At 50.0% G+C, this 16,513-nt stretch overlaps 2 protein-coding genes across 2 annotated transcripts in view; both read right to left on the bottom strand.

The window, feature by feature from the left end:
• The window catches only part of PMM1 (phosphomannomutase 1), a 12,179-nt gene extending 8,017 nt beyond the window's left edge, over positions 1–4,162 (bottom strand). Inside the window, exon 1 of the mRNA XM_014543822.1 lies at positions 4,107–4,162. Within this exon, the coding sequence (XP_014399308.1) occupies positions 4,107–4,162 (56 nt within the window). The remainder of the gene's footprint in view (positions 1–4,106) is intronic.
• A 212-nt stretch (positions 4,163–4,374) lies between these two features.
• DESI1 (desumoylating isopeptidase 1) overlaps positions 4,375–16,513 on the bottom strand; it is a 23,894-nt gene continuing 11,755 nt past the window's right edge. Inside the window, exons 2-6 of the mRNA XM_014543821.1 lie at positions 12,992–13,047; positions 11,798–11,867; positions 9,152–9,261; positions 8,429–8,551; positions 4,375–6,830 (exon numbers count right to left, since the gene is read on the bottom strand). Of these exons, the coding sequence (XP_014399307.1) occupies positions 6,737–6,830; positions 8,429–8,551; positions 9,152–9,261; positions 11,798–11,867; positions 12,992–13,047 (453 nt within the window). The 3' untranslated portion in view covers positions 4,375–6,736. The remainder of the gene's footprint in view (positions 6,831–8,428; positions 8,552–9,151; positions 9,262–11,797; positions 11,868–12,991; positions 13,048–16,513) is intronic.

Here is a 16,513-nt window from a genome sequence, read left to right as displayed (position 1 = left end):
GGGGCGGGGCCTGGGGGGCGGGGCCGAGAGGAGCAGACCTTGGAGAGCGGGGCCCTCCGGCAGGACTGGTGAGTCACTGCAGAAGGGGCGTGGTCTCTGCGGGGAGGGGCGGGCCTGAGCGAACTTATAAGGATAATTCTGATTGGACCAGACAGAGAAGGGGCGTGGAATAGGGCGGAGCACAGCCCCGCAGTAAGGGCCGCGTTGTTCCGACCCGTACGGAGGCGGGGCCAGGGCCGGGTATGAGAGAGGAAGAGAGCCCGGAAGAGAGGGGCTGGGCCCAGGTTGGACAGTGACGGGATGGTTTTGATTGCATCAGGCGGTGGAAGGCTGGACAGGGGCGGGGCCTCGAACCCGCAGTGAAGGGCCTCCGGGGCAAGGGCTGGAGCTGGACTGTCCCGTCTGCCATCAATCATTCCGTAACTCGCCCCTCCCTGCTAATGCCTTTGCCCTAAAAATCTTGAGCTTGAAGAAATCTCCTCATGGCCTTTGCTCTAGCTATAGACTTTGCCAGCTGGCTTTCTTTCCCCTCCCTTACTCCTCCTGCTGTCCTTCTGTCCACCTCATAAGGCTCAGCTCACGGTCCACCTCCTTCAAAAAAGCCTTCCCGGATCTTTATTCATAACTATTTGATCATCACATTGACTCTGGAGTCGGTTCTAGGTTGTCTTCCCAGGTCCACCACTATGTGACTTTGGACAAGTCATTTCACTTCTCTGAAACTTTGTGTCTCCATCTGCAGAATGGGAAGAATGCCGCCTACTTTGTAGGGTTGCTTTGCACATGAAAAGAAATAGAAGAGCCCACAAAGTAGCAGGCACACAGCAGGCCCATTCCAAAGGAGAACTTGTATAGATGTGTTGGATACTGTCACTGATTAAATGGACATTGCCTGTCAAAAGTCTTAAATTGTGCAGACCCTTTGAGCCAGCAATTCAACTTTTAGAAAATAAGAAAAGAAAAAAATTGGGGATTGGATAAATTAACCATGGTTCATCTATAACAGTGGTTCTCAACCTTCCTAATGCCAAAACCCTTTAATACAGTTCCTCATGTTGTGGTGACCCCCAATTTCATTGTTACAAATTGAACATAATTAAAGCATAGTGATTAATTACAAAAACAATATGTAATTATATATGTGTTTTCCGGTGGTCTTAGGCGACCCCCGTGAAAGTGCCGTTCGACCCCAAAGGGGTCGCGCCCACAGGTTGAGAACCACTGATCTATACGATTATTGGTGGTGGCAAAAAGCACCAGATGTTACACCAGTGGGGTCATACCGGACCAAGGTTCGGTAACCTCTGTACTTGAGTTCTGGCTAGGAAAGAATTCAAGCCAAGACTCAAACTCTAAGAGAACATGTATGCCCTGGCCAGTGTGGCTCAGTTGGTTGAGCCTTGCCCCATGCACTGAGAGGTTTCATGTTCGATTCACGGGTTTTGGGCTCGATCCCTGGTAGGGGGAGTGCAGGAGGCGGCCTGTTGTTTCTCTCTCATTGATGTTTCTATCTCTCTCTCCCTCTCCCTTCCTCTCTTTAAAATCCATTAAAAATATTATTAAAAAAATAATCAACCAATGAATGCAGAAATAAGTGGAACAACAAATCTATGTTTCTCTCTCTAAAAATAAATACTTTTTTTTTAAAAAAAGGAATCCACCCGGCCGGCCTGGCTCAGTGGTTGAGTGTTGACCTATGAACCAGGATGTGATGGTCAGATTCCTGGTCAGGACACATGCCTGGGTTGCAGGCTCGATCCCCAGTGTGGGGTGTGCAGAAGGCAGCTGATCAATGATTCTCTCTCATCATTGATGTTTCTGTATCTCCCTCTCCCCTCTCTGAAATCAATAAAAATATATTTAAAAAATAAAGGAATTCCTAAGGAATTTGTTAAATGCAGATGCCAGGGCTCCACCCCTGGTGCTGGAATCCAGAAACTGTAGAATGGGGCCCATAGGGCAGGACAAGTGTTTGTCTCCTGTGGATTAACTCCACCTTTTCAAAAAGATAAGCTCCCAACAATAGCACACCTACGCCTTAGACCTGCAGTGAACCAGTTTCCTTACAAATACCTTTCACAACCTCTCCCTGAATTCTCACAACTCATTTCAGTGATGAGGATACTGAAACCCAGAGAGGGGGCGTGAACTGCCCTGAGACGCAGACCCAGGAAGACCAGATGGGGTGGCCTGATGGCCACCAGTATATCCCTTTAAGAGGGAGGCTTTTCCCTGGCAACTGGTGTTCAGATGGGGCCCTGAGGAGGCCCTAGGGAAAGCGAGGAGCAGGACCGAGGGAACTGGGACTGGGAGGCCTGGCCAGAAGGGTTTCCAGAGCACCAAAGGAAGCCAGGCCTGAAGGCAGGGGGCCTGAGACCCCATCCTGGCAGGATCCTGCTCACGAAGGAAGACTAGGCTCTTCTGGGCCATACAGTTGGCCGAGGTTTGCAGGTTAGTGACTTCCATGTTTGCTTTGGGCAGTATAGCTCATTCATTGGGCATTTCATTTTCTTTTGCCAGAATCCTCTGAGGTGACAGTGCTGACACTCCATTTTCAGACCTAGGCACTGACACCAGAGCTGAAGTTGCTTTCCCGGGTCACACAGAACAGTCAGGACTCATATTCAGTTCCACCCACCAAAGCCCAGGCTTTTCCCGGGCCCCTTGGCGGAAGGCCAAGTGTCAACATGTTGCCGAATGAATACAGGGGTGTTGCCCCTCTTCCCTGTCTGGAGTGTGACCTGAAGGTGGGCAGTCCCAGCCCAAGGGGCAGCCCAGGTGTAGTGGGGGTACAGTCAGATTGACAGTTCCTGGGGCTGCCTCTCCCCAGGCGACCTTGGGCAGGTCCCTCCCGCTCTCTGGTCCTGTTCCTTGTCTATAAATGGGACCACCACTGCAGCCTCTCTGGGTGCAGGGGAGGAGATGTGCTTAAAGAGGAGCAGGGTAGAGCTATTGCTGGTTTTAATTCCATCTTGGTTTGGAGCAGTGGGTGGTTGGTGAGACTGTGGGTGTTAGCCGTTTTTTCTTCATTTTCCAAAATGCCTGCAGAGCTTATTGTTTTCACAATAAACAAGGGTGTTACATTTAAACCAGCTGCAGTGCGCATGTTTATAGGTGTTTTGTGGAGGGGGTGGAGGCTGTTGCTGGGTTGGCACAGGCCCCCTTGGGGCTCCTTCAGCCAAAGCCAGTGGGGACATAGATGGCTGGGCCCCAGCACTGCCCCGCCTGGGGGTGGGACGCAAGGACAGCAGCCTCCTGACACCTGGGTTAGTGATTTCTGTGGTTTAGACTTGAGCCCCAGGACTGAGACCTTGGGCAAGTCACTCCTCACCTCTCATGCCAGGGATGGAGAGAGGTTAAATGAACTGAGGCCCAGTGAAAGGAAGGCCCGATCAAGGTATCTGAGGCAGAGGTTCAATCCGGGCGTCTAAATCCAGGTCCAGGGTTTGTTATGACCTGCCTCTCCCCCTCCGTGTGGGCCTATGGGGACTGACGCACTCTGTGATGGCAGCTCTCTGCCAGGCCCTGTGCTGGGTGCTGGGCACTCAGATGACCACAGCCAGGCCCTGCCCCAGCTGGCAGGAGTATTTGGGAGGCACCCGCAGGAGGGAAGGGGCAGCTGTGGGTGGAGAGGGGCAAAGGATGACCACAGCCAGGCCCTGCCCCAGCTGGCAGGAGTGTTTGGGAGGCACCCGCAGGAGGGAAGGGGCAGCTGTGCGTGGAGGGGGCAAAGGCTTTGCAGAGAAGTGCTAAAGCTGGGCCCTTAGCACCTGGTGAGGGGCTGCTCTGAGGATAGGTGGAGGGGGGAGAATTCAGGTCCAGCAAATGGTAAATTAAGGCCAGAGGTGGAAACCGCCTGCAGTGATAGGAACTGCTCTTGCAGGAAGGTGTGGGGTTGGAGAGGTCCGAGGATAAATTCGAGAAGCGCCTTGATAAATGCGTTGCCCCGAGGACTCTTTGGGGGCCACGAAAGGGTAGAGGTGTGTGGGGAGCAGGGCATAGTCTTGTGACCTGCGGTATCCAGGTCAGCCTAGTTTGGCTGTGGGCAGTTGTGGGGTGTACAGCGCCACCTGGTGCCCATCTCTCTCACTGCAGTGTAACCTTACCTGGCTTTTTCAGCGGGGTTCTCCCCACATCTTTGTAAATCAGTGGTGAAAGTCATACTCGTTCCTGCTTTCACCACTTCTTATCTGTAAGGCTTACAACCAAGCAAAGGTGGCACATCCAGACTCAGCAAAGTCAAGCTCAGAGGGAGACAGACAAAAAAGCCAGGGCTTTGCACATCCAGACTCAGCAAAGTCAAGCTCAGAGGGAGAAAAAAAGCCAGGGCTTCATGTTGGACGCTCACCCGGACCGCCACACCTGACACAAACGCAGCAGGCAGAGGGAGTTTATTGCATTAGAAAAAACATCAAAGAAAACCAGCAAACACCTCCGTACTAAACACAGTTATTAGTTTGACTTCAAGGGCAAAAAGGAATCTCAAAGGTACAAGCTTTATTTCTGGGAGGGGTGCCGGTCTCATCCCACCTCCTTCCGTCCCTTTAAACCAGCAGACTGCTATGGAGGTGTCCACTGTGCACCACAATCACACACGTGGCTCACTTGTCACTCTGGTCACCCCTGCACGCCCGTGTGGAGCTAGCTGGGCACAATGGACACGCTCCTGAGGTGCTGGGAGACAGAGAATGTGAGGGGGGTCCGAGTCTGAGCCTGGGCTTCCGAAGTGAGTGCCGGTAGGACTGGGGTCGGGGAGGGAGAGCTTGCTTTCCTGCAGGGCTCTGAGATGATGGCTTACTGATCCCTCTGTCTCTCCCTAGGGCACAGGCATTGGCACAAATGGCTGCTGGGCATGAAGGGGACTTTCAATGGACCAAGTGACTCAAAGTCTCTTAGGGGAGCCATTTTTCAGTATAGCCCTGGGTCTGGAGGTGACTGTGGGAGGAGAAAAAAGAGATGGGGAGGAGAGAGAAGAGGAGCTGTGATGCCCAGCACCCTCTGGCTGGAGCTCTGTGTGGAGAGGTTGGAGGAAGAGCCTGGTAGGGAGGGAGGGCTGGGCCAGGCAACTGGGAAAGGAGACACCAGGCGGGAAGGAGCCAATGTGCTGCCTTCTTGGGAGAAAGCCATGCCCCGTGGTCCATTCTCCAGTCGGTGAACATTAAGTAAGGGTCCCTGCCAGTCTCTGCTCTAGTGGATCACTGCCACGCATTCTGGCAAATCAGTGGGTCTTGAGAAGAATTAAACACTCATTCGTTTGGCCTCCCATCATAAAAGTTCCAAAATGTCACTTGACATCACAGCTGGCCAGGTCACAGGCAAACACTAAGGCAGACTAACATCTTTTCCTTGAGCTGAGACCCTGATGCCAACTGCTCTGCGGATGGCACAGACAGGAGAGGGGCCAGAGGGGAGCAGCAGCTTTTTGGAAAAGAAAGGCACCTGCTGCAGGCCAGACCCCAGGAAAGACAACATAATTCAAGTCTAAGAAGTTGCAGGAGGAGGGGCAAGAGGAGCAATGCCGGAGCTGGGCCTCAGGTACCTGGCAGCCGAGTCCTCCCTCCACCCTCACTTCCCCAGAAGCCAACTTAAGGGGAGGCGCAGTGAAGAAAGGGAATCTGAAAGCCTCTCTGGATAAGAAACTTCCAGATTGTTCCCTGCCTATAAGCTCTCAGCAGCAGCTCATAAGGAAAATGGCTACGCACCCCCTACCATGCTTCCTTAAAGTCAAAATGACGATGGAAACAACATGTGTCTTCACAACACATTTAGGATAATGCACAAATTCCTATCAGAAACAACTCTAAATTTCTTGCCACCTTGACTCTGCATTATTATTCTTTCTACATTTCCTGGAGCCGGGAATCATTCCCCGTGGTCCCAGCTGAATACTGCACACTGGTCTGGGTGGGGAGGTGACTGTAATAAGGTTATTACATGTGACTTGCAGACAGGGGGCCTGGGTCTCTGCCGCTCCAGCCGGACCCTCGTTAATTACAACAGGTCAGCTATGCTGAGGAAGAGCAGCCTGTAGGCAGCAAGGCAGGTTCTCCAAAACTGATGTCTGAGGATCGGCTATCAGTCTAGGGAGGAAGGAGGAATGGCTTTATCCTGTTTTCTCTGCCTGACACTTCCTGTTGCTCTCCCTCGATCCTGAGGCTTTTGGCGGCTCCAGCTCGGGCCCCATGGCCTGCTTGGGGTACAGGAGGGAAGGTGACACAGCTGTGGCTAAAGAGTTCACTTAGGTTGGGTGAGTCATCCTGAAACTGGTTCCAGTGCACCAACTCCTTTGGTTCGTTTAACACTAGTGAGGAACTGCTTCCAGGTCATGGCTGTTGTAAAACTCACCGGGATCCCCACAGGAGGTGGCAACCTGGGTAGAGCATGGGTGTTTTCTGGAAAGAGGTTCTAGGTTGGGGCTCCCCCAAACTGTACTTCCTGCTTAAACAAACCCCCTCCTTTCCTCGAGCGTGGAGGATGCTTAGGAAGCAGCGTCAAGTGAACGCACAGACAAGACAGCCTTAATAAATTAGTATAATACTTTCAAAGGGCGGGCATTTTGTTCTGTTCTTAGCAGCATTGTCCTACATGCAGCCTGATGATCTCCTTCCCTGGGAAATTTAAAAAGCTGTCCCCTGGTTGTTAGCTCTGATGTAAAATTATAAAATAGAAATCTGGTCGGGTTTGTTTTGTTTAAAAAGGAAAGCCCTGGGAGGCAGGGCGGTCCCATGCAGTCCTGTTAGCTCTGACCGTTGGGTCGGCCCATGGTGCTCCCTCCAGGAGGCTGGATCTGGATGGAGTCCAGGAGGGGCCGCAGGGCCTGTCCGAAGGGGCTGCGGAGAAAGCAGACACAGGAGCTCAGGTGGGCTCGTGGACCGCCAGCACGCCCAGCTCCCCACAGGTGCAGCGTCACCACCATATGGGAAGAACACTCTTACCTCATCTCTTCTTCCCACCTGCCTCCCGCCTGGCTTTTCATGGGAGGGGTCTCTAAGGAGCCTGCTCTGCATTTTGACACCTGGAAAGAGGTTCTAGGTTGGGGCTCCCCCAAACTGTACTCTCTCCAGTAGATGCTACCATCTCACTACCTTTGCCTCTAGGTCCTGGTTAGTTCTATGGCTTGAACAGGCTGGCCACATACAGGGAACTAGAGCTTCTTGTACTTTCTGTACTTGTATCTTTAATTTTCATGGTACAAGAAGATAAAATAAAGTTTAATGAGGAAGCTGAGGGGGAAAAAAGACATGAAAAAGATAAAGTCAGGAGATTCTGCTAGGGACACAGGAAGAGTCAGGAAACGCAACAAATGCAGGTTGCCAGGTGTTAATGCCACTTTGTAAAGGGCTCCCCAGTTGTTCTCAGAGGAGCTTGGCTGGAACTGCAAACACCGGATGTCAGAGACTGTCCAAGATTACTCAACCTTACAACAGGTTGTCCACAACACTTCTCAGTTACTGGGGTTGTTTTCCTTCAGGGGATACTACCATTTTGGAAAATTGTCCCCAAATTCAAAGGGAATGAAGTATTCCAAACAGAAACAGATGAAACTGAAAAATAGTAACCTTAGTTCAGTCTCCACCCATCAAATAATAACAGCAAGAACATTCCAGCTACTAAAGCTTGCTCAGGGCCCCATAACCTAGATCCTTAGTAAGGCGGCGTGGTTGAACATACCCGCCAAGGAAGGCAGGGCCAGGGCTGGGACAGAGCAGCCTCGTGTCCGATGCAGTTTTTCCTGAGGGGTTCCTACCCAGGTGTGAAAACAGTCCCCTTGCTGAGCCTGCTCAACCTGCTGGGATACCTGTCGGACAGGGCCCCAGTTCAGGAGAAACTGAGTCAGAGTCAACAAATGGACATGGCCCTGGAGTGGGCAGAGGCTGCCTGAACGCAGTCAATAGCAAAGGAATGGAGGGGTGTGATGGCTTTGGGTGGGTGTGTGTCCTTTTAGGGACAGTGCCTGGGTGATGGCCCATAAGGTACGAGGGCAATTCGGAAGTTGTCTTTGAGGGCGTCAAAGAGCTCATGGTGCAGAGGAAGAAAGACTAACAACAAGCCGCCCTCGGAATTCTCTGACCTACTCTCTGCTTCTCCATCTAAAACTGCATTATAAGCGGGCACTTCTGGGGAGTGGCATGCTTCGTGTGCAATGGGAAAGACAGATGCCAGATTCTGTACAAGTGGGTTTCTAAGTTCTGTGATTGCACTCAGACCAGGGTAGATGGCCCAACTCCAAGTCGGGTGAAGGTAATACAAGGGTGCACTGGTGAGTAGAGAAAACAGTGGCCTTCCATGTTCGAAGCTGTCATCATGACAGGGCCCACCAGGCTTGGGAAGATTCTGCCGAGACCAGGAGAGGGCAGACCTGGGCGGAGGAGTGGCACTGGCCGGGAATGGGGACTTGCAAGGCAGGGCAGAGGCAGAGGGCACTTACGTGGAGAGAACTTCAGAGGGAAGGTCAGTGATGTAGGAAGGGATCTTCCTCCCGGTCAGGAACTGTGCCACTTCATTGCTGAAGGTGTTACAGTTGTGTTCAAAGAGGTTGTAGGCCTCACCTCTGCACATTGTGAGAAAGGAGCACAGGCATGAGCGAGCAGCCAGCAAGCGAGTGTAAGAAATGCTCAACCAGGTAATGGAAGGGGGAGCACAGCTGAATTTGAGGGCTGCTTGGTTTGCCTCGCTGGACCATTGGAAACAGATTTTTGAAGGGAAGGATGAGATATAAACATGAGGCTCCTCTACAATTTCAGGACAATCTTTACTTTCACAAAAGCAGAGCTCTAGGGTTGGAATTTAACAGTTATTGAGTCGACAAAAGCTTCTTTAAGAGAAAATCTTCTCGAGTTTGTATTCTATCCCAACCCCTCTACAAACCTTGGTTTTGATTTTCAGCACAAAACACTTGGCCAGTGTAAGCTGAGGACAGGAGCTGCTGAATAGCAGCAGCTGATTTTAATCAGGAAGAATCACTAGCCCGTCCTTCCTCCAAGTCTCAGCAGAAGGCCTGCGCTCTTCTGCCTCCTCTGCATGTCTATTCAGCAAATGTTGGGCCAGGCCCGGTGCTGAGGACTCTGGGGATGGGACTGGTGGCTGCCCTCTGGGGGTGATAATCTAGTGGGGAGACAGACACACTAACCACCACCCTGTCTCCACTCACCGGAACTGAGACTCCCCCAGGGAGGACAGGTACTCCAGAAAGATTTCTTCTGTGACTTCTGTGCTCCCCACATCAACCACAGAGTCTGGGGGCCCAAGCAATGTCCCTCCCTAAAAGAGCCAACCCAAAGAGAGTCATTAAATTACCATTTCCATTGAACTTTTTAATGTGCCTTTCCATGGACGACCACAAATGCTCTGTTCTGACAACTTTAACTCTCAGAGCACCTAGGGCAGATGAAGAATGTTACTTCCTATTTGCACCGGGGCTCCAATGGCTTAGAGCTTCCTGGAGACTTGCCATTGCCAGTGCTAGAAAGACGGCTAAGAAATTGGGCTTCTAGTTTCTGGTGGGGGCCTGGGAAGCTGAGTCTCATGCAGCTCAGACTCCTGATGCTGTCCACTCCTTCAGCTGATAAAAAGACAGGAACCTAGAATCTGAATCCCCCTTCGTCCCCAAACTGCCTGACCATGAAGGCAGAACAGGACAATTAGAAATGGCTCCCACATGACAGGCCACCTTTCTATGCCCATGTCCAAAAGGTAAGCAGCCAGGGTTTCTAGTGACACACTTGATGTCCCTTGAACACAGGGAAAATGTGAAGGACTGTGAGCAATCTGGCAGGCTGGCAAATATTTCCAAATTCCGTTCTTTTGTGATCGGTGAGGATAATCCAATGATGTTAATAGGGTTCCCCAGGCAAGGGAGTTAATGGCCCCTGAAAGGCCTACAGAAAACCCTCAGCCATGGGCTAACAGACCGCCACAGTAGACCAAGGGCAAGACTGAGGCCCAGTGGGAAAACCAGCCACGGGGAAGCAACAGGATCACTGGGGGGCGAGGGAGGGACAGCGCTGGGAATGAGCTGGGAAAAAGGTAGCGCGCTCCAAAGCAAAGCTCCCTGCAAAGACCATGAATTTATACAATAGCTAGTGAGCACTTACTATGTGCCTGACATTGTTCCAGGCACTGGAGAGGGCACGGTGAGCAGGATAATCATGGTAGCCAGAGAAAAATGACCTTAGAGTTATAAGAAACTAAAAGATCACTATTTGACCCCCCTCCCCCATTATTCACTCATATAACAAATATGTATTGAGAACTCACTATGTGACGGGCCTTATGCTAGGCACTGGGGTATGATGTAACAAAACAGATGAGTTTCTTGCCCTCAGGGAGCTTATAGCCTAGTGGGGAAGGCAGACAAAAAATCCCATAAACCAATGTATTATTATGAGTTGCAATAATGGTCTTGCTGGAAAATTACAGAATGCCGTCAGTACATATGGCAGGGGACCATCCCAGTCTGAAGGGTCAGGAAGATTTGAGGGTTAGGGACACTGAGCTCAAATCTGAAGGATGGAGAAGCATAACAAGGTGAGAGATCGGGGAGTGGGCTGAAGGCAGTGGATAGGTTTGAAGGTGTGTTCCAGGAGTAAGGAGAGGGGTTGGGCAAGGGCATGACTTGAAAAGAGGCCACCCCGAGAGGCAGCCTGAGACCAGTTAGGGCCCTGGAGGTCACGCCGAGCTTTCTGGGTTTTTTTGTTTTTGTTTTTTTAAAAATATATTTTATTGATTTTAGAGAGGGAAGGAGAGGGGGAGAGAGAAACATCAATGATGAGAGAGAATCATTGATTGGCTGCCTCCTGCACGCCCCCCACTGGGGATTGAGCCCGCAACCCAGGCATGTGCCCTTGGCTGGAATCAAATCTGGGACCCCTCAGTCCGCAGGCCGACGCTCTATCCACTGAGCCAAACCAGCCAGGGCGAGCTTTCTGGTTTTTATTCCAAGAATAATGGGTAGAGTTTTGTGGCAGGGGGATGCCACAACCAGATTTTCATTTGGAAAAGGTCACTTTGCTTCCCGTGGGGAGAACTGACTGATGGAGAGGAGTAGATGCATTGCTGTGGTCCAGGCTGGATATGAGTGTGGCCTGGATTAGGTGAAAGCCCTGGAGAAAAGGGGATAGGTGAGGAGAGAAAGGCTGATTCAAGACACATTTACAAGGCAGAACTGACTGGGCTTAATGAAGGATTTGTTATAGGTGAGGGACCAGTGAGAAGAAACCAAGAATGACTTCCCATTTATGAGTATCAAAATGAATGGCTATGTGGTTTGAGCACCTCCTGGGACAACCCTGGCTAGTTCAGACAAATTTTTTGGAAAATGGCATGGGCTTTAGAGTCACAGGCCTGTTAAAGTATTGCTGCCATGCTCTGGCCATGTAACTTTGGGCAACTCACTTTACCTCTCAGAGCCCGCATATTCGGCTTCACGTTGGCTGAGTTCATGCTGTGAGCCGGGCACGGAGCTGGTCACGGGACAGGAGAGTGAGGCACAGTCTCGGCTCCCCAAGAGCTTACATAGTTCCTGTGGAGCCCCAGGAACAGCTCATTTCACCACAACACGCTCAGTGTGACACACAGGGACCCAAAAGTGCCGTGGGAGCAAAGAGCACAGCAACTGGCCGGAGGGCCTGGGGAGGGTTCTCTTGAGCTGAGCCTTCAGGCAGTTGCGAGGAGCGATGCCACAGGCCTACATGCACTGGGCCAGGACGAGAACACAGAGAGTAGCAGCCGAGTTCCTGGCCTCTGGGAATCCCCAGGAACCTGAGACTGCAGGACAGGGCTGGGGAGGGTCACTCACCGGGGGACAGCTGGAGATCCCACCGCTGCCAAAGAAGAACTCATCCTTGTGTACAACTATGGAGGTGTGCCTGCAACGCAGAGAGGAGATAGAATAAGCCAGAAAACTTAAAACCATCTGAGAAAAAGCAATCACCACACTGCACTGAGAATCATTTCTGCCCACGGATAGGACTGTGGTCAACAGCCTTATAAAACCAACCAAAGGCAAGATAAACACCACAGGTGAGGGTTTCCCACCTCTGGCACTATTGACATTTGGGGCTGGACGGTTCTTGACTGGGGGCTGGCCTGTGTAGTGCAGGATGTGCAGCAGCATCCTGGCCTCCACCCACTGGATGCCAGCAGCATCCCCTCCCCTCAGCTGTGACAACCAAACATGTCTCCAGACATTACCACATGTCTCGGAATTGACCCCAGCTGAGAACCATGTAAGCAGAGGGGAGTCCCTAGAGATTCACCTTGGTATTAACAAATCAATTACTGAAATAAAGACTGCAGACCATGGTGTGCTCCTGGGCTTTTTAAACTAACAGGAGCAGTGCACCTGGATCATGCTGATGGAAGGACCAGATGGTGTGAAGGGTGGACCTATTTCAGGTGAAGAGGTTCATATTACTTGGTTTGAGTCAAACAAAGCAAAGGGCCATTCTATCAATCCAATGTCAGGAGGGTCTAGGAGTCAAGACTGAATACTGACCTATGGCTTCCTCATGAGTGGAGCTGAGAGCTCAGCCACCGTCTCGTTGTCTGACAGGGATGGGTCCAGCAGTGAGAGATCAAAGTAGGTGTGATTTAAGACAGACTTGTGGGGCCTTCAGACTTCTGTAGTTAGAAACCTTGGTGAGGGGCGGGCAGGACATCTCTCTGCCTTTCTTTAGGGCAGGGTTTCTCAATCTCAGCACCACTGCCAGTTGTGGCTCAGTAATTCTTTGTTGTGGGCTGTCCTGTGCACTGTAGGATGTGACAGCAGCATCCCTGGCCTCCACCCACCCACCAAAAATGTCTCCGGACACTGCCCAATGTCCCGGGGGGAGGGGACAAAAGAATCCCTGGCTGAGAACCACCGCGTTACAACTTGAAGATTTATGACGCAGAACTGGGTTTTAAGCTGGAACCACAGACTGGAACCTGAAGTGCACAGGTCCAGCTTTGTTTCGTAAACCAGTCAACGTAAGGATCCCACCCAACTTACCAGATGCCTTCCAGTTGTTTCCCTGTGGAGAAAAGAAGAGATTTAGCCACTGGGGACTAGACTACATGGCCTCCCAGCTGAGTAAATCCAGATCATCACTCAAACCCAGGGAAACCCACTATCCACCTCTGCAGGGACTTTCTAGGAATGCAATTCTCCTCCAATAAGGTCCTTAGGTCCTGACACAGGTATGTCATGTTAAGTTGAAAAGTGACCAGAATCCATCAGAATGCAAGATAAAAACACTGGTATAGATGTACTACAATTGTATATCTGCTTTTCTTCCCCCTTTGGGGTCAATTCAACTTTCAACTTTGCCTTTTTAATTAGTCATATTGAGACTATAGTAAAACAATAGTATAGAAAAGCTATTATCCACTTCTTCACTGAGATAAAATCCTTCAGAAATGAAAGAGCAAAACTGCAAATGCCATCCACTTAAATAGTCAATGTAAATGTAGTCTATATCTCTAGATGCCAGAAATGATGTCAGGTACCCACACGCAAATATGAACAGATCACTGTCCTGCCTTTAAGGATCCCAAAATCAAATGGAAAGAGAGACACACATAATTACAACATGTTGATAGGCTTTATAATGTGGTAAAAATAAGGTGCTACCTATAATAAAGATAAAGAACGAGCTTTGTAAGCTGCAATTTAACCAGCAAACGGGGGGCAGGGATGGATGCTTCTGCCACAGGGAGCAGCAGCATGTGCAAACGCACAGCTGTCAAAAAGACTGAGGTCTTGCAGGGTAGAGCGAAGGGTACAGTGATGGTGATAAGAGGACAAGTGGCCAGCAAGGGCGTAGGCAAAGGAGGGTAAGCCTGGACTGAGGGCCATCCTGAACAGTGGGGCTGGGCTGGTGGGGGCGCTGACGGTTGTCAGGCAGCACAGTGCCTTAATCAGACCCACGTTTTGAAAAGACAACTATAGGTAGAGAAGATGAATTGGATGGAAGAGCGTGGAGAGAGCAGACTCGAGTGAGGAAGTCTTTGCCATAGTCCATGGGAGATACTATACAACAGTGCTAAGGATGAGAAGGCAGGGCAGTGACAGATGTGAGAACATTATCAACACCACTTGCCTTTGGTTATAATTTCACATTAACTGCTTACTGATTGCTAACTGTTACTTTCCATGCTTGCCCTGTGACTTTCTACAGGGTGAAACTCCAAGCACTGTGTGGAAAGAGAGGTGATATGCTTATGTTTCTCCCTTTGTGTAACTTACACAATTATGAAATTTACCTAGGAAATAAATGGAATATATTGATTGTCCCTTTAAGAAAATGTTTTAAATGGGAAAGAAACCATGGCCCCCTCAGGATAACTAACATACTGATGGCTCAGTGTAGTGTCATCAGAGGAGGTTCAGAGTACAATAGGTTCGGATCCGAGCTTTTCCTCTTGCTAGTCATGGATCTTAGGCAAGTTTACTCAAACTCTCAGAGCTGTTGTGGTCAAGAATAATAATGTATAAAAGCATCACAGTGTGTGGTATATAGAAGTTTGATAAACGGAGACCATTATTAGGCATAATGCCCTCCTCGGGGAAAAGGGGAAAAACCTCCAAAAGAAAAATGAAATTTGACTTCAGGATTGGTGGGTAAGATCTAAGAACAGATTCACCGGCAAATTAATATGAAATGCTCTACTTTACACATAACATTTCATGCTTTGCTTTAGTGTTGCAAGGCTAAATGAAATATGAAGGAAAACAGGGGCCAGTCTGTTCTCCACTGAGAGATCTGCTGTTTTGGCGACACAATCACAAATGGCAGAAGGTTCTGGCCTGGCGGTTCCGGGGTAGGCCCTACAGACTGTGGGGCAGGCGCTGCCTTTTCCAAATTGAGCTGAAATCCCACAGAGGTGGATCAGAAACAGATTGGATGCCAAAGGGGGGGGGGGGTAACCCATTTAGGGCAAGTATCTTCAAATCCTGGCTTACTGGGCTATAAGGTAAACTGGCTTGGATTCTTATCTCTTCCAGCTGACTCCAGAGACCACTAAGTCTCCTCCTTGTTTACTATGTGTGAAATGGAGAGATGAGCGTTGTGTTTTATAGAGCTGATGTGCTCTTCTGGACTGTCATTTATAACACAGCTTGTTGTCTAAACGGCAGCAATTTGCTGTTTATTTCCTTGAAGACATGTAATAATGCAGTGAATTTGGACAGATTAGGGACACTTTTTAAATCCTCAACCAAGGATATTTTTTCCATTGATTTTTAGACAGATTGAAAGGGAGGGTTGGGGGGGAAGGAGAGGGAAAGAGGGAGTCAGAGGAGAGAGAAAAAGAGAGAGAGAGAGAAACATCGACATGAGAGAGACATAGATTGGATGCCTCCTGCTGGAGCCCCATGGGGCCAGGGATTAAACTTGCAACCTAGGTGCTCTTGACCAGGAATGTGCCTTTTTGTCCTCAGGCCAATGCTCTAACCACTGAGAAACCGGCCAGGGCAGGACACTGCTCTTTTTTTTCCTGTTCCTGCTCTCATTCACTTCTGGAGGAACACCACACTCTTAAGAGAAAGTATAACACTCTCCCTCCTGGGAGCTCACCCGTGCCTTTCCCCTCCCTCTCTCACTCTTCCTCCCTCTCCCTCAGGCACATTACCCTTAGCTTACTCATTCCCAAGCTCCAAGGGCCCTTCCTTTGCCCCCATAACTCATTTACTAAACCCATTTCTTCTAGGAAGTACTTCTTCTACCTCTGTAATTTACCAAATAAATGTTCTCTTACAAAAATAAAGAGAGAGAGAGAGAGAGAAAGTATAGTGTAGTGACTAAGAATACAGGTTCTGGTATGGACAAGTCATGTCTGAATCTCACCAGTTCTATAAGTGAACTAATGTTTACCATGTGATTACTATATTTCAGGCACTATTCTTGGCACTAGGGATACATCATAAACAAAGGAGACAAATTTTCATGGACCTTATGGGATGGGGAACGGGACAGTCAATAAGTAATCCTATCTAATAAAAGAGAAACATGGTAATTAGCCATATGGCCGCTACCCTTCCCATTGGCTAATCAGTGAGATATGCAAATTAACTGCCAACCAAGATGGCGGCCGGCAGCCAGGCAGCTGACACGAGCAGGGAGGCTTGCTTGCTTCAGTGACAGAGGAAGCCAAGCTTCCTGCCTGCCTTGCTGGCCTCTCAGCTGCTCTCTAAGCAACATTGTAACAAATATAGAAGCTAAACAAAACCCGGGCTTCAGCCAGCAGGACCGCAACATTGTTTCAAATACAGAAGGTAAACAAAGGCCAGAAACCTGCTTTGAGCAGCAGAGGTCTCATAGCTGGAGCCGAGCCTCAGAGCTAAAGCTGGCCCAGAATTAAAAAAAAAAGGAAAAAAGGACAGGTTGGGAGCTTCAGCCACCCGCCAGCCTGAAAACGGCCCTCAGCCCCTCAACCAGACTGGCCAGGCACCCCAGTGGGGACCCCCACCCTGAAGGGGGTGTGACCAGATGCAAACAGCCATCATCCCCTCACCCAGGCTGGCCAGGCACCC

Source organism: Myotis brandtii, unplaced genomic scaffold, assembly GCF_000412655.1.
Source record: "Myotis brandtii unplaced genomic scaffold, ASM41265v1 scaffold339, whole genome shotgun sequence".
NCBI lineage: Eukaryota > Metazoa > Chordata > Mammalia > Chiroptera > Vespertilionidae > Myotis > Myotis brandtii.
Note: the sequence above shows the minus strand (reverse complement) of the source record. Positions and strands in the feature narration are given on the sequence as shown.